At 40.5% G+C, this 26416-nt stretch overlaps 1 protein-coding gene across 1 annotated transcript in view; it reads left to right on the top strand.

Annotated features, from left to right (window-relative positions):
- The first annotated feature begins 14449 nt into the window (after positions 1 to 14449).
- PRDM5 (PR/SET domain 5) overlaps positions 14450 to 26416 on the top strand; it is a 206369-nt gene continuing 194402 nt past the window's right edge. The window contains exon 1 of the mRNA XM_060147419.1: positions 14450 to 14542. Coding sequence (XP_060003402.1) covers positions 14450 to 14542 — 93 coding nt within the window. The remainder of the gene's footprint in view (positions 14543 to 26416) is intronic.

The raw sequence follows: 26416 nt of genomic DNA, 5'->3' as shown, positions 1-26416 counted from the left end.
TAATGAGAAGAAAATAATAAAGAGGACATTTCAGACAATGGAAAAAATGTAAGCACAACATTGAGCCAGCAGTCACAATGTCTGAGAGAAGAGAGAATAAGTGGAATTAATTGAATAGGGGATTCTAAAAGAATAGAGGGAGTTAAGGTTGGAAGGGTAGGATGGAACCATATTGTGGACAGCCTTTTGATTTCAGGAAAAGGATTTGAAATATCCAGGTGGTATATGGACTTACTCAAATTATTAGATAAAAGGAGTGTCAAGAAAATATGTAAGGAATATTAATTTAACAGTGACGTCTACAGTACATTCAAGCAAAAAAAAAAGCTAAAGTAAGGATGTTATATAAATATTATAATAGATGTGGAGCTTCGAGGGTCTAAACTATGGAGAGCGCCAGTGACATGGGAAGAGGCAAGATAGGAATAAAGTGAATCTAAATCCAAGACATCTGGGGAATTCCCTGGCTGTCCAGTGGTTAGCCTCCGCGTTTCCACTGAAAGGGGCACAGGTTCGGCCCCTGGTCAGGGAACTAAGATCCTGCATGCCGCGTGGCATGGCCAAACAATAAAAAACAAAAAAAAAAGATAAATAGGTAAATAAATACATAAATAAATAAATCCAAGATATCTGGTAAACAGGGAGTTGGTATTTCAAGCCGAGATGCTGGCAGACTATTTCTTTTTCTTTTTCTTTTTTTTTTTTCTTTTTTTTGCGGTACGCGGGCCTCTCACTGTTGTGGCCTCTCCCGTTGCGGAGCACAGGCCCAGGCCCAGCGGCCATGGCTCATGGGCCCAGCTGCTCCGCGGCATGTGCGATCTTCCCGGACTGGGCACGAACCTGCGTCCCCCGCATCGGCAGGTGGACTCTCAACCACTGTGCCACCAGGGAAGCCCATCTTTTTCTTTTTTTTTTTTTTCCACATCTTTATTGGAGTATAATTGCTTTACAGTGGTGTGTTAGTTTCTGCTTTATAACTAAGTGAATCAGTTATACATATACAAATGTTCCCATATCTCTTCCCTCTTGTGTCTCCCTCCCTCCCACCCTCCCTATCCCACCCCTCTAGGTGGTCACAAAGCACCGAGCTGATCTCCCTGTGCTATGCGGCTGCTTCCCACTGGCTACCTACCTTACGTTTGGTAGTGTATATATGTCCATGCCTCTCTCTCGCTTTGTCACAGCTTACCCTTCCCCCTCCCCATATCCTCAAGTCCATTCTCTAGTAGGTCTGTGTCTTTATTCCTGTGTTACCCCTAGGTTCTTCACGACATTTTTTTTTCTTAAATTCCATATATTTGTGTTAGCATATGGTATTTGTCTTTCTCTTTCTGACTTACTTCACTCTGTATGACAGACTCTAGGTCCATCCACCTCATTACAAATAGCTCAATTTCGTTTCTTTTTATGGCTGACTAATATTCCATTGTATATATGTGCCACATCTTCTTTATCCATTCATCCGATGATGGACACTTAGGTTGTTTCCATCTCTTGGCTATTGTAAATAGAGCTGCAATGAACATTTTGGTACATGACTCTTTTTGAATTATGGTTTTCTCAGCATATATGCCCAGTAGTGGGATTGCTGGGTCATATGGTAGTTCTATTTGTAGTTTTTTAAGGAACCTCCATACTGTTCTCCATAGTGGCTGAACCAATTCACATTCCCACCAGCAGTGCAAGAGTGTTCCCTTTTCTCCACACCCTCTCCAGCATTTATTGTTTCTAGATTTTTTGGTGATGGTCATTCTGACTGGTGTGAGATGATATCTCACTGTAGTTTTGATTTGCATTTCTCTAATGATTAATGAAGTTGAGCATTCTTTCATGTGTTTGTTGGCAGTCTGTATATCTTCTTTGGAGAAATGTCTATTTAGGTCTTCTGCCCATTTTTGGATTGGGTTGTTTGTTTTTTTTGTTATTGAGCTGCATGAGCTGCTTATAAATATTGGAGATTAATCCTTTGTCAGTTGCTTCCTTTGCAAATATTTTCTCCCATTCTGAAGGTTGTCTTTTGGTCTTGTTTATGGTTTCCTTTGCTGTGCAAAAGCTTTGAAGTTTCATTAGGTCCCATTTGTTTATTTTTGTTTTTATTTCCATTTCTCTAGGAGGTGGGTCAAAAATGATCTTGCTGTGATTTATGTCATAGAGTGTTCTGCCTATGTTTTCCTCTAAGAGTTTGATAGTTTCTGGCCTTACATTTAGGTCTTTAATCCATTTTGAGCTTATTTTTGTGTATGGTGTAAGGGAGTGTTCTAATTTCATTCTCTTACATGTAGCTGTCCAATTTTCCCAGCACCACTTAGTGAAGAGGCTGCCCTTTCTTCACTGTACATTCCTGCCTTCTTTATCAAAGATAAGGTGACCATAGGTGCGGGGGTTTATCTCTGGGCTTTCTATCCTGTTCCATTGATTTATCTTTCTGTTTTTGTGCCAGTACCATACTGTCTTGATTACTGTAGCTTTGTAGTATAGTCTGAAATCAGGGAGCCTGATTCCTCCAGCTCCATTTTTCTTTCTCAAGGTTGCTTTGGCTATTCAGGGTCTTTTGTGTTTCCATACAAATTGTGAAATTTTTTGTTCTAGTTCTGTGAAAAATGCCAGTGGTAGTTTGATAGGGATTGCATTGAATCTGTAGATTGCTTTGGGTAGTAGAGTCATTTTCACAATGTTGATTCTTCCAATCCAAGAACATGGTATATCTCTCCATCTATTTGTATCATCTTTAATTTCTTTCATCAGTGTCTTATAATTTTCTGCATACATGTCTTTTGTGTCCTTAGGTAGGTTTACTCCTAGATATTTTATTCTTTTTGTTGCAATGGTAAATGGGAGTGTTTTCTTGATTTCACTTCCAGATTTTTCATCATTAGTGTATAGGAATGCCAGAGATTTCTGTGATTAATTTTGTATCCTGCTACTTTACCAAATTCTTTGATTAGCTCTAGTAGTTTTCTGGTAGCATCTTTAGGATTCTCTATGTGTAGTATCATGTCATCTGCAAACAGTGACAGCTTTACTTCTTTTCCGATTTGGATTCCTTTTATTTCCTTTTCTTCTCTGATTGCTGTGCCTAGAACTTCCAAAACTATGTTGAATGAGTGGTGAGAGTGGGCAACCTTGTCTTGTTCCTGATCTTAGTGGAAATGCTTTCAGTTTTTCACCATTGAGGACAATGTTGGCTGTTGGTTTGTCATATATGGCCTTTATTATGTTGGGGAAAGTTCCCTCTATGCCTACTTTCTGCAGGGTTTTTATCATAAATGGGTGTTGAATTTTGTCGAAAGCTTTCTGTGCATCTATTGAGATGATCATATGGTTTTTCTCCTTCAGTTTGTTAATATGGTGTATCATGTTGATTGATTTGCATATATTGAAGAATCCTTGCATTCCTGGAATAAACCCCACTTGATCATGGTGTATGATCCTTTTAATGTGCTGTTGGATTCTGTTTGCTAGTATTTTGTTGAGGATTTTTGCATCTATGTTCATCAGTGATATTGGCCTGTAGTTTTCTTTCTTTGTGACATCCTTGTCTGGTTTTGGTATCAGGGTGATGGTGGCCTCGTAGAATGAGTTTGGGAGTGTTCCTCCCTCTGCTATATTTTGGAAGAGTTTGAGAAGGATAGGTGTTAGCTCTTCTCTAAATGTTTGAAAGAATTCGCCTGTGAAGCCATCTGGTCCTGGGTTTTTGTTTGTTGGAAGATTTTTAATCTCAGTTTCAATTTCAGTGCTTGTGATTGGTCTATTCACATTTTCTATTTCTTCCTGGTTCAGTCTCAGAAGGTTGTGCATTTCTAAGAATTTGTCCATTTCTTCCAGGTTGTCCATTTTATTGGCATAGAGTTCCTTGTAGTAATCTCTCATGATCTTTTGTATTTCTACAGTGTCAGTTGTTACTTCTCCTTTTTCATTTCTAATTCTATTGATTTGAGTCTTCTCCCTTTTTTTCTTGATGAGTCTGGCTAATGGTTTATCAATTTTGTCTATGTTCTCAAAGAACCAGCTTTTAGTTTTATTGATCTTTACTATCGTTTCCTTCATTTCTTTTTCATTTATTTCTGATCTGATTTTTATGATTTCTTTCCTTCTGGCAGACTGTTTCTAAAGTAGGAAACTTGGGGTGATTAAACAGAGTGAGGTTGTACCAGTAGAGGTCTAAAATAAACTTTGGCTTATGAATCCAGTAAAGAAAATGATTAAAAATAATGAAAGCCAGTTTTTTGGTAATTTTAAAATTATTTTAGTTATTCAATATTTATCTCTAATCTTCTTAGAACAAGTGTGAGGATCATATGATTGTAACTAAATATCTTACATGGACCAAATTTTTCTTTCTTAATATAGGCAATAGTTGGAGCTTTTTCAGATTTTACGTTAGAGCTGATTGCCATATGGAATATTATTGGGCTAGGAAATACTTATCCTTTGAAAAAATTGATGTTGGTATGAATAAATATTTTTGAATGAATGAATAAAGCATTCTTTATTAGATGTTTTCTTTAAAATGAGTTAAAACTCTTCAAAGCTAGATAAATTAACAAGTTCTTTTTAGTTGAATTTTGCTATATTATAGGCTTTTAATGTTTTCCTTTTGAAATTTCCACAGCTACTATATAATCGTAAGCATAAGAAATATTTTACTTACTCTACAATCATTTTAAATTTCATGGGCCAAATTCTCCCCTCAGCTGTACTTTTTATAACTCCCAATGAAGTGAGTGGAAGTTTAGTTACACTATCTGAGGGCAAAATTTGGAATCACATTTGCAAAGATACTGACCTTTCCTGATTCGTGTTTTATTGAGAAATTGGACATTTAAATTAGCTAGGATTAAGTGTAATAAAGCATTTGAACTTGATGCCATTTTGACATATTGGGAAAATAAGAAAAATAATGTTTTACTGCAGGTTGCTACTTTTCGGATTTTGACTTTCATTTCCCATGAAAAAATAAAAAAATTGGAGAATTAAACACCTCTACATTTTCTCCTACTGAGCTTGAAAGTTAAAGAGCATTTCAATTGCATGAGTAAAATATTTTTTATAGCATATAATAACAGTGGAGCTCCAGGAGACTGGCAGGAAAAGCGAAAGGAAATAGAGGGTGGAAGAAGGGAATGTATGTGAAATAACTGGACCCAGGAATTCAAAATAAATGAACCAAATAGTTTTAAGATTAACTCATATTATTTCATCTCCACATTCTCATTGTGTGAAAACTATTACAAAGATTCCAAATGGTTCCATTTCTTTGGTGTTGACTTTAATTATCTTTTCTAAATCTCAGAGTAACAGCATATCCAGAAAAATTTAAGTCCTATGTAGACAGAATTTTTCGAGGCGTGTTGCTGATCATGTGTTGTTTACTCTGGCATCATAGTTTTATGGCAAAGCATGGGTAAAGGTCATTGAGTTCTGTGTTGATAGTTAATTAATTTTGGAGGAACTTTTTTAGTACCTAATGAAAGATCTATTTAAGATGATAGGGCTCATTCTCTCAATGAGAACAATCTTCAGTTTATTCCTCACACCAGTATATCATGTGCTATGTGTACAATTTACTACACATGCTATGTACCTGTTGGGTTCTAGTATTTGTTCCGTGTCTTCCCATTTCCCAGTGTGTAAAGAATCAGTTCCGGCCCTTGTGAATCCTCTTCTGTGTCAATCATGTCTAATATGTACCTCATAATTGTTCTTTCCAGTTAAAATGTCCTATCAACTTTCACGTTCAGGAATTTTGCAGCCGAGTCTCCTCTTTGCTTGGGCACTTGCTCAAATACAAGGTATTAATGCTGTTGTTATCAGTTGATGCTTAGGAAAGGCTTTCTTCTGTCCTGTGAACTCTGCCGGATGCTTGCTGTGTCCCTGCATGACTACAGTGCTCTGTCTCTAATGTGACTGCTCCATTTCTCTGTTCCCTTTCTATTAGTAAAATAAAGGCTATAGTGACAGAAATGCTGTTGAAGCCTCCTTGTCAGCAAGACTTTATTTCCCCACAAATTCTCTGTCTCCAACTGGACAGCAACAAGGACTGCATGGGACATCCCTTGTAGCACATTAAAGAGGCTCCCTCTTTCCTCATCCCAACCTGAAGTAGTGTGCGTTACAGTGAAATTTTCATGTGCTCTTAAGCTTGCAAAGTCTGAGAACTTGTATTGCTTGTTCCTTATGCTTGGCACGTAGTTAGGAGTTCTAGAAATACTTGCTGCAGGAATATATAATGGTCTTAAGGATTTACTTTTTAAATGTATGCCACATAATTTGAGTTAAAAATTGAAGAACTTACGAAGTTTTAAATAAATTGGGAGTATTATCAAGGACTCCAAACTAACAAAATATGTTTAACAGAATTTAACTACTGGTAGGTTTCTTTTCTTCCCCTTTGAGAGACACACATGATCTATGAGCCCAGGGAAGAAAAGAGTTTCCTACAAGCTCTCACTGGGAATTTTTAGGGTATGGCTTGTCTCTGTGGAAGCAGCATTGTCTTATAGCCCGCATTATACAGATATTAAAGACATCATTCTTGCCCTGGAAGGATGACTGGGGGCTGCCCTGTGCTTCAGTACAAGTTAATGGATTCACTTCTGTGTCATTATAGCAAACTCCAGATGGCTTGGTGAAGAACGCTGCAATGTAGCTATGAAACCTAGATCTGGTCCATGGTAATAATAATAATAATAACTTCCATTTATTTTGAACCTATTTTGTGCCTGGGGCTCTGCAAAATAGGCATTATCATCCTCATTGTACAGACAAGGAAATAGCGTTCTCAAGTGGTTATTAACCTTTCCTATGGTCTCATGTTAATACTTTTCTTGAATACTTGATTCGAACTCCGTATTTCCTGATTCCAAAATTCTTGCTGTTTCCATGGCTCCTCGCCACTCCAACAGAGAGACTGGGAAGCTCTCCTAATAGAAAGGAGTTCCCCATGGTAGGAGCAATGGAGGGATACTCTTCTGGCAGTTATGTCTGGAGGAAGAGGTTTCCAGAAGCTATTTTTGTGGGTAGCCTGTATAATTTAGCACAGACTCTGGCACGATATGTATGATTTTTTACAAAGTCTTTTTGCTTCCTTCTGGTCTAAGGTTCTTTGCGGTAAATTTTTGCAGAAACATTCAGAAATGATGACTTGAGGAATCAGCGTGATGCCAGTTTTTTCTTCACAGCTGCATAGTGGCCTTTTATAAAGAGAGACTTATAATAACTGAATTCCTCAAGCAAAGAGAACAGCAGTGCAAAGGCTGGCTGGATTATAATTCACGGAGGAAACATTTGACCCAAGGATATAAGAGAATCTGTTATTTTTGCCATATTTGATTATTTAAAATTTGGGGGGTATCTTTTCTCCAGAGAATACACCTGTCACACAGCCAGAAGCCTTCCAATTTGGTTTTCCATATGTTGACAAGTTTCTTATAACACAGGATTTAAGTTACCTTCAGGGCAAGCAGTATTAGTAACTTTCAGAATAATATATTGTTTCTTATTTCAGTCACGTATTCTATTTAAATACTATACTTCACAAGTTAGGTTTGGATATAAAAGCTTAAGATCTGCAGACCTATTTCAGCAACAGAAAATTTTGTTGATGTGTTAGAAATAAGTGACATCCATATACCATTGCCAGTTACAAAGACTTTGAAACTAGGTAAACCAATGTTGATGTGCATTATTTTCCTGAACTCACCTAAAAGGCTAAGTAAAAAATAATGTTCTTCATTCATATGTAAACATATGTTAATATGGTACTTGGTTGCAATTGGAAACTACAGAGGAAATTTTAAAATGAATGATCTTCAAACAGTATTAATTTGCTATGATTGCATTAATACTCAGTTAGAAATTTACCTTTCTGATAATGAAATACTATGTGAAACTTCAATCTGCCAAATGTAAGAAGAAAGAAACAGTCAGCGGAGAGGAGGCCTTATGGAGACCCCAATTCAGTAGGGAATTACATCATTGGTTGTGTATGCTTCCCTTTGTACTGAGAGGTCACCAAGACATCAGCACTCAACTGTGATGTTTATTTGAAATAACATTTTCTATGGAAAAAGTTGGTTCTTGCCTCTGTGCTAAGTAATTAGTAAGACATTACAATTATTATTATTATTATTATCATGATTTTTACTCTGCATAGTATCAGAGAGTTTATAGAAAATGATCACTTAAACTAAGCTCCTCCTTACTCATTTGGAATGGTATATTAAGAAGGTGATCCCCTCCCCCCCTTTTAATAATAGTTCAGCAACTATTTTATTTTAGTGAGGGAAAAGGGAAACCAGTAGAACAAATTGAGTGGTTCTGACAAACAAGAGCATTGGTATTGCTTTTTGGTTAATTACTGAATCTTTTAAATATTATCATTTCTGTGGATTAAAAATTTGTCGATGAGCTAGGCTGTGGTTATAAATAGGCTAAGCCTCCAAATATCTGCCAGGTTCAGAGAAACGTTCTGTAAAAGCAGGGTCTTATCTTATAGCCCTCTCTGCAGAGGGGATATCTTTGGAGAATCATATAACTCCACAGTCATTTGGATCACACTGGAGCATCTGACCTTGGGATAACTATTTACTTGACCTTGGCCAGTCAAATTTTCTGCCCAGTTCTAGAGGAGGTGGAGGTGGATTGGGAGGGGACATGAAAGAAAAGTAGAAGGAGAAAGAGAAGAAGAAGGGGAAGGGGAAGGGGAAGGGGAAGGGGAAGGGGAAGGAGAGAGAAAGACGGAGAGTTCTGCTTGTTCTGGAGGTGCTGCTAAGCCTAATGGGAAGTGTAACTGGAGAGTGAGCCTGGCTGAGTCAGCTGGAGGTAGAATCAAGGACATTGGAAACAAAGTCCTGAATTTTTTTACCTCCACCGCTTCATGGATTCATGAAATTGATTAAGATCAATCACTTCTCTCTTGTGTGTAAAATGGGGTGAGTGACATTTACTTTGCAGGGCTGTTATGGTAGGGCTGTTAGGGCTTTAAGGTAATGCATAGGAAGAACCTATCCAGTCCAGTTTCTGGCATATACGAGGCTCAATACATGGAAATAATTATCCTTCTTGGTTTCTTCCTCTCACTTTACTTCAGCTTCATGTTACTTTTCCATAACTGCTCCATGAACAGCATCTGACTTCTGGGGTGAGAGGACCACTGATTAACTCTTTGGCTTTTCTTTTTATAACATCACTCACTGTAGTCCCAACAACTTCCAGCTTTCTTCTAACTAAAGAATTTTATGATTTTTCTCTGGTACTGCATACATGTCTTTGGTGTTGTCATTCAAAACAAAGAGACTAAGGAAAATTTAATGTGCAGACTTTTTCAGGTTTCAGTGTCATCTTTCATGGCACTATTGCTACTGTGGAATCAATGCTATGGAGAGGATGGTTTCAGTGCAAGACTTCAACAACCCCACCCCAGATTTTATTTTTAAGGATTTTTTTCTTTTCTTTTTTCTTTGAGTCATAGAAAATATTGGGTTGGCCAAAAGATTCATTCTTTTTTTTCCATAAGATGGCTCCAGTAGCACCTAGTTGTCTTTCACGTCATTCAAAACAGTTTTCTTAGATTGTATGAGACAGCTGTCATATCAGCGTGCATTTACAAAAAGACATCAAAATTGATGAATTTTCGTGTAGCCATTTTAATATTGAAGATGGAAGAATAAAAGCAACATTTTCAGCATATTGTGCCTTATTATTTCAAGAAAGGTAAAAACACAACCGAAACACACAAAAAGATTTGTGGAGTATGTGGAGAAGGTGCTGTGACTGATCAAACGTGTCCAAAGTGGTTTGCGAAGTTTCGTGCTGGAGATTTCTTGCTGGACGATGCTCCACTGTTGGATAGACCAGTTAAAGTTGATAGCGATCAATTGAGACATTAATTGAGAACAATCAACGTTATACCACACGAGAGATAGCCGACATACTCAAAATATCCAAATCAAGCATTGAAAATCATTTGCACCAGCTTGGTTATGTTCATTGCTTTGATGTTTGGGTTCCACATAAGTTAAGCGAAAAAAACCTTCTTGACCGTATTTCCGCATGCGATTCTCTACTAAAATGAAATGAAAACGTTCTGTTTTTAAAACAAATTGTGACCGGCAATGAAAAGTGGATACTGTACAACAATGTGGAATGGAAGAGATCGTGGGGCAAGTGAAATGAACAACCACCAACCACACTAAAGGCCGGTCTTCATCCAAAGAAGGTGATGTTGTGTATATGGTGGGATTGGAAGGGAGTCCTCTATTATGAGCTCCTTCCGGAAAACCGAACGATTAATTCCAACAACTACTGCTCCCAATGAGACCAACTGAAAGCAGCACTCGACGAAAAGCATCCAGAATTAGTCAACAGAAAACGCATAATCTTCCATCAGGATAACGCAAGACCGCATGTTTCTTTGATGACCAGGCAAAAACTGTTACAGCTTGGCTGGGAAATTCTGATTCATTCACCATATTCACCAGACATTGCACCTTCAGATTTCCATTTATTTAGGTCCTTACAAAATTCTCTTAATGCAAAAAATTTCAATTCCCTGGAAGACTTGTAAAAGGCACCCACCTGGAACAGTTCTTTGCTCAAAAAGTTTTGGGAAAATGGATTTATGAAGTTGCCTGAAAAATGGCAGAAGGTAGTGGAACAAAACGGTGAATATGTTGTTCAATAAAGTTCTTGGTGAAAATGAAAAATGTGTCTTTTATTTTACTTAAAAACTGAAGGCACTTTTTGGCCAAACCAATATATCTTTATTCTTTTCTGCTCGGGAAATTTGGTTTTATATTCATTCACTACAAGTCCTTCTGACTCTCAGGAAACTAAAGATAAATAAACCTCAGTATTTTCTTCCTATCAGGCTTTTACTCCACCATGACAGCTGGAAACAGTCATTAATAATTGAGACACAATCAAAAGATTTTACAGTATGTGTGGTAAAATAATTATTTATTACAGAATTATAGAATGAAATCTTCCCCTGTAATGAAAAACAAGGACTGCACCAGTACACAAGTTTGAATTCAATAACTAGAGCTTGCTTTAGGCATATCAATGAAAAAAGTTTCCTCCAAAAGCAAATTTGAAAATAAGGAGAAATGTATTTGGAGTCATTTCTCTTGTCTCAAGATAGTGCAATGTTTTCTATAATAAGTAAATCAGGTGCATGGTAGTACTTTAATGTCAATATTTTGATTTTCTTATTTTTTTAAGACTGGATTTAAACTCTTGATATAAAGCAGAATTTTAATTTCCCTTTTTTCAAAGACAATGTTGAAAGGTCACTTTCTAGCTTTAAAAGTTTTAAGAAATGACTCATCGTACCACTACTGTCTTACAGGCTTCAAAATCAAATTTCCGGTCAGTATGGTGCAAGCACATATCCTTTTTTATGTGTTGTAAGAGAGATTATTATTAAGAGCTTTTTGTTGCTGTTCTCTATGTTTTAGGTGGTAGATCTTCAGAAAACTCCAACAAATAAACAGAACATTGCATTCTTTAATGAAATACACTGTTTGCATTAGTTGTAACAAAATCTCTGACAGAGATTCATAAAAGATCTAGAAAGTTTTTCATTTTATTAATCTCAGATTTATCATCACAAACTAATTTATTTTTATTACTGCTTCCTAATTAGTAAAGATGCCTACATTCAGAGAGATGAGCATTCTCGAGCTGACAACTTTGTTCCCCAGACACACAGCAGCAAAGAAAAGGGAGCTATGCCAAAGCAAGGGTCATCAGTGAATGAGGCTTGCGTCAGACCAAGTCCAGAAAACACTTCTTCTTCTCTCTGGTGATCAAAAACTGTGGAAACTTTTGTGCCCAAAGAGACATGGCAGAGCATTTGACTGAGGAGCCAGGGTGGCTTGAGGGCCAGGGCTGAAAAGCTGTGTGTGACAAAGGACTGAGCGCCCTGGGGAAAGTGCCACGGCCACCCTCTGGATGGTGGTCTGGTTCCAGCTGGGCCCAGTGGACCTGGTCTGGCCTTATTTTAGCACTGGCTTAAAGGATTCCAGGAAAACCTACTTGGTCCAGGTTCTCTGAGGAACAACAGTTGGAGTGTAGGCTCACTGTTGACTAATTTGAAAATCTCAGATTAGCCTCAGAATAGACTTCTAATCAAAACATATTTATTGTATCCCTATTACATGTTTCAAGGCCATCTAATTTCAAATTTCCCCCAAACTTTGTTTATTTATTAATTCATATCCACCTACAGGAAGTTAGATATCTTTAATGCTAGGTCAAAGAGATCAAAACTCAAAGAATGATTAAGGCATTGTTCCTCTCACCCCTGGCAAAGCTACCTACCCTTCAGTTTAAAAAAAAAAAAGAAGAAGATCATTTATTTATTCTGTTCTTTAAAATCTCCAAATATTGCTATTACATGATTTTCTTCATAATGCTTTTTCAAAAACCTTTTTCTAAACTTTAATAAAATTCTCCTACTTAGGAGATTAGGAACTGTTTGTGTTCCAAAGCTTTCCTTAGTCCAGAAGACTAAGGAATCATTTCCATGTGTGTTGCTGAAAACAAGACAACAGGCCCCAAATGGAGTCCCTTATGCTAAACTCTCCATCACCAAACTGAGACTTAATTACAATTTTGGCTCATCTAGAAATGGAAGCTTAAGCCAGCCAATTGGGAGGTGCCTGTTCAGCATTAGTTAGGTAATGTGCCTAACAGACTTCCACCATCCCCTAAGAGAAAGGTACCTTGCAATAGCCAATCCACTTTTTGCCTGGTATAACTTCCTCGTTCCTGCTTCCTTCTACCCGTGAAAGCCTTTCACTTTGTATAGCTCCTCAGAGCTCCTACCTGCCAGATTGTATGTTGTCCAAACCACGAATTGTTGCATAAAGCCAATAAGATCTTTAAAATGTATTCAGTTGCGTTTTTTTAATAGTGTGGCCTTTAATTTTGTCAAAATTATTATTATTACTATTAGTTTATAAGAAACATCAAATATTTATTGGAAACATCAAACAGTTCCTGAGAAAAGAACCCAGAGTAGAAAATTATCAAGAATATCAAGAGAAATGAGTAGAGAGCACCCAGTTCCTCTTGAAAGATGAAACATCCTTCTAAAGTTCTTTCTGAGCGCCACTGTGATCGATACCTACTAACTTCATTAAAAACACTAAAAGAAGGGGCTTCCCTGGTGGCGCAGTGGTTGAGAGTCCGCCTGCCGATGCATGGAGGACACGGGTTCGTGCCCCGGTCCGGGAGGATCCCATATGCCGCGGAGTGGCTGGGCCCGTGAGCCATGGCCGCTGAGCCTGCGCGTCCGGAGCCTGCGCGTCCGGAGCCTGCGCGTCCGGAGCCTGCGCTCCGCAGCGGGAGAGGCCAAAACAGTGAGAGGGAGGCCCGTATACCGCAAAAACACGAAAAGAAGACTTATGGTGTTATTTCACGGCCGTGATTCCAGATTCCACTGTTCGTTCGGTCATTCCCTCTTATCTCCCCCATCTCCACTGCTCTATGTCTGAAAATCTGGAATTGGTCTGGTGATTTTCAAGGTAGAGAGGACTCAGGAATAGCTCATCTTTGGAAGTGTAAGAATTTCCCAGGGATTAGGACACCAGAACAGAACTAGTTTCTACTGGATTTAAATATTACTTCAATTGTTCACGACAAATTTTGAGTTAATTTGAAATGGATTAGCTGCAGGCTGCTTATACCCGCTTTCTCTGAACGTTAATCTACATATTTATTGGTCCCCTATGTGTTCAAACCTCTGAAACAAGCATGAAATAAACCAAAGATGCATAACTCAGATGTAAAAGGACTAAAATTTCCTAGACCCCGGGGACTGCTCTCAGTAGTTAGGCAGTAAGTATGCCTTCGGTCTAGAACTTCTAAAGTTGTTTTGGAGGATGGCCCCAGCTCGGTCAAGGCCCATTTCGTTTTGCATCTGAAGAGTGCAAAATTCGCCGACTGGGAGTACAAGCTCAGAGACTCAAAACCCAGAGCTGGTCAAGGGCGGGTCCGCACGCGGCTGCGCGGGGCGCACGGTGCGGGCGGGTCGCTTCGGCTCCCCGGCCTCCGGGTTCGAAGCTCCGGGGTCAGCCCTGCCCCGGGCTCCACGCCCGGGAGCGGGTCCGAGCCGCTAACTTCGGGCCAATCAGCGCGCGGCGTCCCCGCGCCCGCAGCGTCCCGGCGCCCGCAGCGCCCGGGCCCGCGCCCCCCACGCCCCCGCGCCAGCAATGGCAGCTGCGGCCTCGGCGGCTCCGGGCCGAGCTAGACCCGGGACGAGGAGGGGCTGAGCCGCGGGGGATCCTGGAATCGGCGGGGAGGTGGGGATTCTGGGAGGAAAACTCCATTTCCTCCTTCCCCGCCGGCCTCTCCCCTCCACCCCGGCACCCCAAATTTCCATGTGTCGTCTCCCGGGCGCAGACCGCCGGTGTTAAGCGAGGCGGCGGCCGCGGCTGGGAAAATGCTGGGCATGTACGTGCCGGACAGGTTCTCCCTGAAGTCCTCCCGGGTTCAGGACGGGATGGGGCTCTACACGGCCCGCAGAGTAAGAAAGGTGGGTGACCCGGCGGCGGCCTGCGCGCCTCTGCTCCCGCCGCGCGCCCTGCGCCTCCCGGGCTCGCCCCTCCGCCGGGCCGGGGGCTCCGCGGGCTTCACTCGCGTCGTCTCTCGCCGGGCCGGCCGGGAGCCCCGCGGGGAGGCTAGGGCGGCGGGGGTGGCCTTCGCCCGCCGCGCCTCGCGAGCGGGCAGCGCCACGTAGGTATCGGCGGGGCGCGCTCTGTAGCCGGCCGGTCCAGAGGCGGAACTGCCGCCGGCCGCCCTGCAGCAAGATGTCTTTCCTCCCCTGCAGGAAGTGAGTCGGGATGGAGCCTCCCTCTTCGTCGGCTCCGGGAGTGGGCAGAGGCACGCGTGGGCGGGTGTCTTCCCAGGCGCGCACGAGCTCCATCGCCGCCTTTCTTCCTGTAGGGAATGCCTCACTTTCCCTGTGGGGATTGCGGGGAGCTGCCCAGAGCGCAGCTCAACGCAGGCCTTAGCATGTCATTCAGACACCCCGCAGTTCTTTCCTTCCTTCCAAAATGTGTAATGTGAATCCTGGGAGGTGCCAGCTAGATAATGCATGAATCGTTGAACTTTTTTCTCAGCTTTTCTGGATTTTCCTCGGATCTTTCCTTCCAGAGATTTAGAGACACGTGAGTAGGACCAGCACATGGCAGTGGCCCTAAGGGAACGGCCTGGGAATGTTGGATGTTGAAAGCAAAGGCCTAGGAAGAGAGATTACTGGACAATACCAAGTCTTTGGATTCGATGAGACCTGTGTTATAGCCGTTTCAAAGGATGTGTGAAATCAGAAATCACGGAGGCAGTGGTGAAATGCCCAGGGTCATGAGAGCCAGCGTTTACTGAGCAGATACTTGGTGCCAGGGCCCATGCTTGCTGCGTTACCTCTGTTAGTAACTTCACTGGCTCAGCACTCCCGTGAGAACAGCCTTAATCCTCTTGTAGGAGAGGAGAAAGCAGAAGTACTTGGAGGTTAAATTTCCTGCTGAGTTAGTGAGTTAGGCTTCAGACCCATCGCTTCTTAGTCCAAAGCTCATGTCCTTCCCAGATCTGTTTCTGCCAGCTTCCCAGCACCCCTCACCCCCACTGTGTAGGGGTGAGGTTTGGGCAGGAGCAGGCTTGTTCAGTTACGGTGGGCTAACAAGAGGTTCACAAGATGCACCGGAGACACCGGGATGTCTTTCATCTGAGTATGAGTCTTTCCCCACCCCCTCACCTAAGGAGCAGGTGAAGAAAGGTGCACAGGTGCTTCAGAAGGCCTTCATTGACAGCAGGGTCTGTAAGTATCTCCCGGGGTAAAACTGGAAACAATAAACCCCGTATTTACTCCTTCAAATGGGAGTTTGGGAGAATGCGCAAAGGAGAAAAGCAGGTGTAAACACTTGATCTGAATAGATGTTTTTGCCAAAAGGGTAAATGTTAAATTCAACGTTCTTTCAAAGCAGAAGTTGAGATTCTGCTTTTAATTTTCTCACAAGCTATGAAAATTCCCAAATGGATTTTTCTTGAAGGTCTCAGGACTAAATATAAGTACTTAAAAGTTAAACACAGTTCTTAAACATTATTTTGTTTTATGTTTTTAATAGTAATATAGTAAAAATGGTACAAATATTAGAATTATTAAATTATCCTTATTTTTGCCTTATATTATTTAGGTTTTTAGAAACAGCTGGCCGATGTATGTTCTTTTGATATTTTTATTAATTCCACATTCTTTTTCCATGAAATAAGTTACTTGGAAGTTTTAAATTATTTTGGGGTGTAGAATGAACAGCTTCCAAAATCATATATTATTGCATTTTATCATTGCAGTACTTACAGATACCGTTTCCTGGTTTGTGTAACTTCAACACGTAAAACGCATGGTTTCATGCAGGTCACATCTAGAATGCTTACCTATAGTTCAAGTGAATATGCAGATGTTTGCAATAAATCCAAATGACATACTATTGGTGATATAGGTTAGTGGTGATCACAAGATAATCATAAGGTCATTGATCATTGACAGGTTCATTGATGCCAGAACTGACCTTGAAGTAGGCTTCCGCTCCTTTGCCTTCCAGAAGCTGAGGACAAAGCTGAAGCTGATTTTAGCTATTCCAGCAGATTTTAGCTGTAAAGCTAATATGAATATCAGTGCATCCCTTACCAGTTTGCATATAGTTTCTCGATGCTCAAATAGTTTTGAAGTTACCTTGTACTAGCTTTAACTCTGGCCATTAATCAGAGGGTCTGCGAAAAAGTATTTCAGCAGCTCTATTAAGGACCTTACTTAAAAGTTTTTATGTTCTCTATTCTAAACAAATTTTGGAATGTATCACAGAAGTTTTATCACACTTTTATAACACGTATGCTTGTCTAACAATTCTGTTTTTCAAAAACAGTTGCAATCCACCGTCATCTGTTGATTTCAGTTCAGAGAATCTAATCCAGAGCTGTACTGAGGTTGGGGGATTTTGCTAGACCCTCTACCCCGCTACATTCACCATATTGATTGGGGATTCCCTTACCAATGGGATCCCTAATCCCATTCTAGACCCACCCCTTTTTGTGTGGAGTCTCCTGGAGTGGAGTCCCTGCAGCAGAGTCACCTAATTCCCTGGCTCCACCTTAGTCCCACTCGGTGTTTCCTTGGCAGTTGTCCTTTTTTGTAGGCCTGGTGCCGCTGCTGCTTTTTTTTTTTTTTTCCTTGTATAAAATCTACAAAATGACAAGAAGAAGAAATGGGAAAGACTTCTTTTTCTTTTCTTGCCATTATGGAAAGTCCTTTCCTTTTCTTGCCATTATGGAAATTTAGAGATTGCACGAAGGGAGGGTCATCTGGTAGATATTTCTGTGTGAGCCATTATTCTTGGAGAAAGAATGGATGAGAGTCTGCTGGAAAGCCCTAGAGTAGAAAAAGGAGGCCTGAGTTCATTCACGTTTATACGCATTGCAATTTGCTAAGGATAAGATAAAAAATAATCCAAAATAGTAGATTTAACACTTGAGCATGCCAGACCCTGTTCTAAGTGCTTGCCATGTGTTATCTCATGAGCACAGTTTAATGTTGTAAAAAAGATGTGGAATTCTAGGTTACTATGCAGATTAAAATTAATGTTAGGTACTCAAAGCTAATATAGGAAGTATACATATGATGAAAAGTTATGTAAACATCTCACTACATTACATTTTTTTATATCATGACCATATTTTTCATTGCCGGCTTATATGATTAACGAGGCGGTGGTGTGTTTGACATTGTGTTTGAACTCAGAAAGTGGAGAGGTAAACCATAAGATTTCTTTGAGCTCTCAGACTCTGTGATTTTATGGAAAGGGTTAAGGTGGCAGATATACCACTACCACTCTTCGTTTCCTTGAGGTTTGTTGTAGGCTGTTGGTTTTTCTTTCCCTCTGACTTTTAGTCTTTCAGGTGTGGCAGTACCGTGCTAGGCCTTGGGGATACAGACGGGTGCAAAACAGACAAGGTCTTTGTCCACATGGAGCTTGCGTTCTTGTGTGGGGAGAGCCGTAGCAAACAGGTAAAGGAAGGGAAGATTTCCAAGACAGTTGCAGCATGTGTTAAGTGAACGAAAGAAACGGGGCGATGCATTAGAGAGTGAATGGAGGTGGAGCCTCCTGGTGGAGCATTGATGAGGCTCAGGTCCCTTGATACACACCAGCCACAGTGAATTGACCCCACTGGGGTAGCTCAGTTCCTGGCTTCCTTCCCTCTCATCCCTGTGCCTTTTTGCCTTAGGGACTCCCGAGTGGCATCCTGGGCCCTTGAACCCTAGGGCAGTCTCCCACTACACTTTGCTCTTCTCTTGAACAAATGCAGGTTCCTAGTTCAAACTTGCTAAATACCCTAGGATCTTATCCACAGCTTCTTTTCAGGACACAGCTTATTGGCAGCATGGAGGCATTAGTTTCCTATTGCTGATTCCAAACTATCACACAGTTAGTGGCTTAAAACAATACAGATTTGGGCTTCCCTGGTGGTGCAGTGGTTGAGAGTCTGCCTGCCGATGCAGGAGACACGGGTTCGTGCCCCGGTCCGGGAACATCCCACATGCCGCGGAGCGGCTGGGCCCGTGAGCCATGGCCGCTGAGCCTGCGCGTCCGGAGCCTGTGCTCCGCAACGGGAGAAGCCACAGCAGTGAGAGGCCCGTGTACCGCAAAAAAAAAAAAAAAAAAAACAAGAAAAAAAAAAAAGAAAAACAACAACAATACGGATTTATTATTTTATGGTTCTGGAGAATATAAATCTAAGATGGGCAGGCAGGGCTGGTTCCTTCAGGAGGCTCTAAAGAGAGTTTAGTTTCTTGGCTTATAGTTTTCTAGAGGCTGCCCACGTTCTCTGGCTCATGACCCCACATCAATCTGACCTCAGCTTTTGTCATCACATCTCCTTCTCTGACTCCGACTCTCCTGCTTCCTCTTACAAGGTCCCTTGTGATTAGATTGGGTCCACCCAGATAATGCAGAGTAATCTCCCCAGCTCAAGGTCCCTAATGTAATCCCATCTGCAGAGTCCCTTTTACCATGTAAGGTAACATACAGATTCTAGGGGTTAGGATGTAAACGTTTTCCGTGGGCCATTATACATCCTACCACAGCTCCAAAGTATAATTCTTCCTTGTCTACATTACGTGGAACATTTTACAATGCATCCTTCCTCACATACTGGTCCCAATAAAATGTACGCATTGCAGATCTACCATGTTGATGACTCTTCTGCCTTGTTTTCAGTGTTGATTCTAGCAGAAGTCAACAAGGTTGGCATTCATGCAGTAAAGCCTGGGTGAGTGGTTCCCTTATAAAGAGGAAGAGAACATATGTACAGGAGAAGTAGAATAGGAAATATTAGATTCTGATGGTGTTCGGAATGATGGCGTTTAAAAGAACTTCAGAGGGAATCCAGCTTGCACCTTCTCATCTTACACCTTCTCATCTTACAGATGATGACACTGAAGCCCAGAGAAGCTTTGCTGGGACCTTGCTGCTCACAGCTGTATTGCAAGCTCCTCTTCCTTCCACAGCACCATCCCCCTCTCCCTCTCCCTCACACCAAGGCAGGCACCTTGGTTCTCTTTGAGGGATTTGTAGCAAAGACAGTTGATGAGGTCAAATCCCAAGAGAAAAATAACTGAAATAAGGGTTTGAATCTGAGTTCGTGAAAATACAAGAAGCTAAAAAAATGAGGCAAGTTGTATAGGGTTAGAAAAACATATGGGAAAGAGAAAACCCCAAAAGAGAAGTAAGTAAAAGCATGGAGGAAGAATCACCATGCATAAATTTTAATGCAAGAAGACTAGATTTTGTGGAAGAAGGTGTTTTGTTGGTCCACTCAGAAGGTGACTCTCCTGAAGAAATAATGGGTCTTTATGCTCTGGCTAAAGTTCTGCCAGTAGATGTTTGTTTACAGTTCCTGGTGGCTGGTGATAGCGAATCTGGAAACATAATCAGAGGGAAAATAATCACCATCGATGCCTGCCATATGTGCTATCTCTTTTCTGTGTTCACACATTTACACTCTACAAGAGTGACTCAATGCAGCTTTGTATTTCCTGGTGTTATTACAGATTCAGATTTTGTTTTTTGTGTGTGATTATAACAGCTACAGTTAATTCTTTCAACAAATATTTATTGAGCAATTGCAGTTGTTAGGCACTGGGCTAGTTGCTAGTGACAGAATAGTTACTGGATGTGTTCCACAGTTTGTATTTAAGCCCTACAAGTCTGCGAGGTGGCCGTTGTTGTCCTTGTTTTATAGATGAGGACACTGTGAAGAAGGTTCTATCACAAGGGGATTAGTCAGAATTGGAACTCAGATTCTTCCGTACATCCCTTTCACTTAAAAAAGAAAACCAAAAATTATTTTTCAATATACTGATAAAATGCTCCATCCATGCTCATTTCCATGAGTACAGACACATACCTATTCACACACTTTTAAAAAGTTATTTTACAAAAAGGAGAAAAGAGTATTGTTCAGCAGTATCTCGTAGAAATCCCTCTAGGTAATCTGCTTTGGCTCTAATTTGTTATTTTTAATAACTGAACATATTCTATGCGGAGGATAGGACATTATTTTCATTTCTTTGGATCTTGTTTTACACAGTTATTAAGTAAATGTTTATTACCAAGATTGGTACCAGCTGTTTGGAATACAGTAGTGAACAAAATAGAAATTCTGGTTCTTGCAGAGCTTGTATTTTCGTGAGAGGAGAAGAAAATTAACAAGGAACGATTAGAAAAGTCTTATACTGTGTTAAAATGTGATAAGTGCTGTAGAAAAGAAAAAGTAGAGCTGGGTGTTGTTGACTTGGCAGACTGTGTGTGTTTGTGGGAGGATGTTTTCCTACATAGGTGGCTGGTCCAGTTTATCCTCACTAGCCGGGAAATTTGGGCAGTGACTTAAAGGATGGGAGGAAAGTAGCCAAACATTTCTAGGGCAAGAACATTCTAGGCAGCAGTTAGAGTAAAGGCCCTCAGATGGGCGTTTGCCTGTTGTGTTCCAGGAGTAAGGAGGCTGGTGAGGCTGGAATGGACTTACTGAGGGGCCGAGTACTAGGGGAGGAGGTCAGAGAGAGAGTGAAGAGAAGGGTACCAGACCTACATTTCTTAGGGCCTTTTGGGGCATCGTGAAGCCATTGGCTTTACTTTGAGTGAAATGGGGAGCCACTGCAGGGTTTTGAGCAGAGGGGTTACATGATCTGACTTGAGTTTATCAGGATCACCCTGATTGCTGTGTGGAGAATAGTTGACCAAAGGGTGAATGTGTAAACTGGGAGACTTATTAGGATTCTTTTGCAGTAATCCACGTGAGAGGTGATGGTGTCTTAGACCAAGATAGTGGCAGTGTTGGAAGTGTAGTTTGAAGATAGAATATGCTGATGAGATAAGTGGAAGAAAGGGAAGATGATTCCAAGGGTTTCAGCCTGAGAAATTGGGAGGATTGGTTTGTCAGCCAGCGGCTGAGATAGGGGAAGATTTTGGTGCAACAGGTCTAAATGGGGAAGATCTGCAGTTTGGTTTAAGGCATGTTGATTTTGACAAGTCTGTTAGACAACAGATATCAAAAAGGCAGTGAGATATAGTTGTTATACCGGCAATTCGTCCTTCCCATCCTTTATGCCATCATTTTCATCGATTTTGTTTGTTATAAACCTTGCAGTACATTTTTACTATTTGCTCTTTATACTATCAGTTATCTTCTAGAACAATTAAAAAATAAGGCAAATTGTGTTCTTTACCTTTGTTTCCATTTCTGGAGCTCTTCATTTCTCTGTTTTGAGTTACATTTCTGTCTGCTATCATATTCTTTGAGCAGTTCTTGTATCACAAGTCTGCTGGCAGTGAATTTTCTCAGCTTTTGTTTTTCTAAAAAAAAATATTTTGCTTTATTGTTTGAAAGATATCTTCTTTAGGTTGACAGGTTTTTTTTTTTCTCATTACATTGAAGATATCACTTGTTCTTTTTTTAGTTTACAAAGTTTCTGACAAGAAGTCTGCTGTAAGTTACATTCTTCACGCATAATCTTTTTTCCTCTACTTTCAAGGTTTTTCTCGTTTTCTTTGCATTTTAACAGTTTGAATATGATGTCTTTAAAATTTTTTTTAAAACTTGCTTTTTTATTTTATATGTGGTTTGATGTCTTTTATCATTTTTGGAAAATCCTTAGCCATTTTCTCTTCAAATGTTACTTCTGCCATAAGCTTTCTCTCTTCTGGGACTCCAATTACATGTATGTCAGACCAGTTGATGTGATGTTGTCTCACAGCTCTTACATTCTTTGTTCTGCTTTCTTTCTCTTTTTTTTCTTTTCCCACTTTGTGTTTGTTTAGGTAATTTCTGTTGCCTTCAAGTTTACTGCTGCTTTTCTCAGCTGTGTTAAGTTACCTGGTGAGTCTGTCAAAGGAATTCATTTTTGAAACCATGATTTTTATATCTAGCATTTTCACTGGATTCTCTCTTATAGGTTCCATGTCTTAGCTGATATTTCCCCTATGTTCTTGCATGTTATCTGCCTTTTCTAGTACATTCTTTAACAAATTAACCATAGTTATTGTTAAAGTCCTTGTCTGATAGTTCTAATGTCTGTGTCATTTCTGCATCTGATTCTGCAGATTGCTCTGTTTCTTCAGAATTTGCTGTTTTTTCCCTTGTTTCCTTGTATGTTTTTATTTTTGTATTGCCAGTAATACAATGTCAGTATTGTAATGCCAGTGTCATGTGTGAAACAATCAGAGTGTGGTAAATAGTATTTATGTTTGGAAATATGCACGTGTTTTATTTTGTCATCCTGTTTAGTGTGGGAGGAGATAAGGTGGGTTTGCATTATGTTGTTGTTTTTGTTACTTTCAGTGCACCCCAGGCTTCAGATTCTTCTAGAGTTGCCTTGTGATTAGGGTGGTGGCCGGGGTGCTCCAGGTTTTTCTCAGTGTCTCTATTCTACTCTCATCTTTCTCCTGTCCCTGAGTGCCTGCATCATAGTGGGGTTCTCTCACCAAGTTGCCACGCTCTTGTCCTTCCCCCACAGTAGACCGCTGTGTTATTTGAGGTCTGTGTTCTCTCTCTTCTCTGTCTTGGTCCAGCTTCACTCTTATCTGGGGTTTATCAGCCTGAGCTCTGGGAGTTGAGTTTCCATAGCATTCCTACCTCTCTTTCCCGTAGGAGCCAAACTTGTGTCTTGTGTCAGTGATTGGTTTTTTTGTGGGAGAGTGTTTCCTGTCCCTCACCCAATGGTAAGAATCCTTTGAGGTTGTGGTATAAATTCCTGAGCCTGTACTGCTTCCTCCAGCAGCAGTTGATCTTTATTTGTATCCTGGAGATGACAGAGTTTGCTACGTTCTTGTAGTAGCTAAAGGCTTCTCCTAATATGAGAGAAAGATAAGGGCAGGAGGTATGGGATGTTGTGCATTCTTGCAGCGGCTGCTGTTTTCTTTCCGTACCACTGAAGGAGTCTCTCTGTCCTTCTTTCTGTCCCCCAGTCTTTCTTATATGGGGAGGCCCTTGGAAAAGAGTCTGTAAGTGTGTGTGAACTCCCCTTGGGTCTGGGACTTCCGGTGGTTCTATACAGTCAAGCTGTCTCACATGCATTCTTTAGCAAACTATTAAAATGTTAATTGATTTCTTACTCACTTGTGTGGTGGCCAGCAGCTCCTCCTTCTGTGATCCGCCATAGGTAAGCCAGTGCACTCTTCAAGAAAAGTTATGATTTTATAGTTTATCAGACTTTCTTATTATTAGGGTAGGAGTGATAGTCTTTCTAAATCTTTGATGGATATTGAACTTTGAAAGTTTTAAGATTAATGGCATTTTCTGTATATTTTTATTTATTATTTTTTATTACTTAACCTATCTGTCCAATTTTGAAAGGTATTTTAAAATCTCCCTCTCTAGTTCTTCTTGCGTTTTTAAGATTTCTGTGCTACTGGTTTCTCACTGTTCTATGTTCTTCATAAATATGCTTTATATCATTACATAACGTTATGCTTTATTCTGTTTAGTGCATTCAGCTGTTAATTTAACCTTGTGTGGTACACTATTGCCTTTCTTTTCTTTGCTTTTATCTGTATATCTTTGTCTACTCATTTTAATTTACTGTTTATCATTTTGTTTTATCTTTTTGTAATCATGTTAGCTAGGTTATATTTCATAATGCAGTATTACAATCTCATTTAATAAGAGAATTTAGCCTTTTCATATGTAGTGTAATGACTGATGTAATTGATTTTTATTCTTGTCATCTTTACACTCATTACTTATTTTATATTGTTATAACTTATTTTGAATTTTCCTTATTTTTGCTGTCTGTTCAAGTCACTGTTCATTCTTTTCCCCCCTCTTGTTAATTTATTAGTTCTACTCTTCTTTTTCTTTAGTGATTTACTTCTTCTTCCCCTCTTTCATAATCAGATGCACATGATTTTTTTATTTGATAGCTAGAGCCTCAACCATTTTCTCCACAAAAAATATGATTTCTTCCACAAGATGTTTATTTCTCTATTAGTTCCCTCTTCTCCTTTCTTCCTGCCACCACTCAGCACTCCCCCCAACCTCTGCCTGCCCTGCAACTTTGGGGATGCTTTTATCTTCCTGCCTTTCTTCCCCCCAGATTCCTAAGTTTTGATGAAATGGTGTGTTACTTAATAGAATTTCTTTTAAAAGTATATCCCTTGTTTCAAGAGTTGTTATTTTTTTATTTTATTTTATTTTTTGCGGTACGCGGGCCTCTCAATGATGTGGCCTCTCCCATTGTGGAGCACAGGCTCTGGACACGCAGGCTCAGTGGCCATGGCTCACGGGCCCAGCCACTCCGCGGCATGTGGCATCTTCCCGGACGCGGGCACGAACCTGTGTCCCCTGCATCGGCAGGCGGACTCTCAGCCATTGCGCCACCAGGGAGGCCCCAAGAGTTGTTATTTAACTTGTATATTCTGCATACCCAGGTGTGTATATACACCAGCTATTCATTTTCTTCTAATTTTTGTCCTTTGTTCTGGTTAATTTGTTTAGTTAGAGACTTTTTATGGTTCTTTTTCTCATTAAATCATGTGGATAATATTCTCTCTGAATCTGTGTATATCATCGAGTAGCTCTCCCTCCCATCTGACTGTAAAGGATTTCCTGACTGGGTAAGTGATTCTCAGGTGGTTGTATTTCTCTTTCAATTTATTCTCTAAAAATATTCAACTAGGAAATTATGTTTTTTTCACTTTTAAAAGTTTTTTTTTTGAGTGCTGTACTTGAATCTCCTTAAATTCTCATATGTAATTGGCATATTCCAATTAATTAATTAATTAATTTTTTTTTTTTTGCCACACCACATGGCTTGTGGGATTTTAGTTCCCCGACCAGGGATTGAACCTGGGCCCTCGGCAGTGAGAGCGCGGAGTCCTAACCAATGGACCGCCAGGGAATTCCCGACATAATTCCTTTTAATTAAAGTACTCTGTCTCCTACAGATGTTCTGTTTTACAGAGTATGGATATTATTTTTCTGCTTGGTCTCCTTCATAGGCAGCTGGGCCCCCTTTTACAGGCAATTTGCCTTGGTTGTTTTATCGAAGCTCAAGACTGGTTATTGAAGAACACTCTGTGGTATCAGTCCTTCCCCGTAGGCAAAGGGGTCTCTGTTGTCATGGGCCTGCAGTGACAGATAGACTGTCAATTCCCTGTTGGCTTTCTGGTCTGCTTGCACTTTCCTGGGCAGCAAGGATGGGAAGGACTGTGGGCTATGGCCCCAGCCTTCTCTGCCTTTCAGGTTCTTCTCAGGATCCCCTAGTTGCCCGTCCTCAGCATTCTTCTGCTGTTTTTCAGTTAATTACTCAGCCCACTTTAGAGAATGCCTCACACCAGTTCTATGCCAGAACCTAAGGCTTCGCTTAGGTTACCCATGTATGGGTAACATGCTAGTAGAAGTTGTTTTGCTCAAGAGAAGCAAGTGGCTTAGAGTTGGGGTTAAAGGAAAAGGTGCTGCATTCAGGTCACCATATTCCAGAATCACTTCTCCTTCACAACTCTCCTGCATTTCCCATTTCATATTCATATTATAACTGATGAATTTCATAAAGAATAATTCTGCTATATCCTGGGCACTAGTGCATTTCTTTTGCCTGATATTTGCTGTATCAGCTCAGAGTAACAGAGGCTACTGTAGTAACCTAAAGCTTGGGGATTATGTTCTCTCTAACAAGGTGGGCATTTGCTGCTATCAGTTCAGTGGCTCAAAATGTCAGGATGGAAGTCTTTGCAGTTCTCTCGGCCTCAAAATGGCTCCTTTAGCCCCAGCTATCAAGCTTTGATTCCAGGTGAGGAGAAAGAGGAAGTAACCAAGGCATTAGGGTGTACCTCCTGACTTAGCTCTCATTTAAGAGCTTTTG

The sequence above is a fragment of the Lagenorhynchus albirostris genome, chromosome 4, assembly GCF_949774975.1.
Source record: "Lagenorhynchus albirostris chromosome 4, mLagAlb1.1, whole genome shotgun sequence".
NCBI lineage: Eukaryota > Metazoa > Chordata > Mammalia > Artiodactyla > Delphinidae > Lagenorhynchus > Lagenorhynchus albirostris.
The sequence above is the reverse complement of the archived record's forward strand: the minus strand, read 5'-3'. Positions and strand labels throughout refer to the sequence as shown.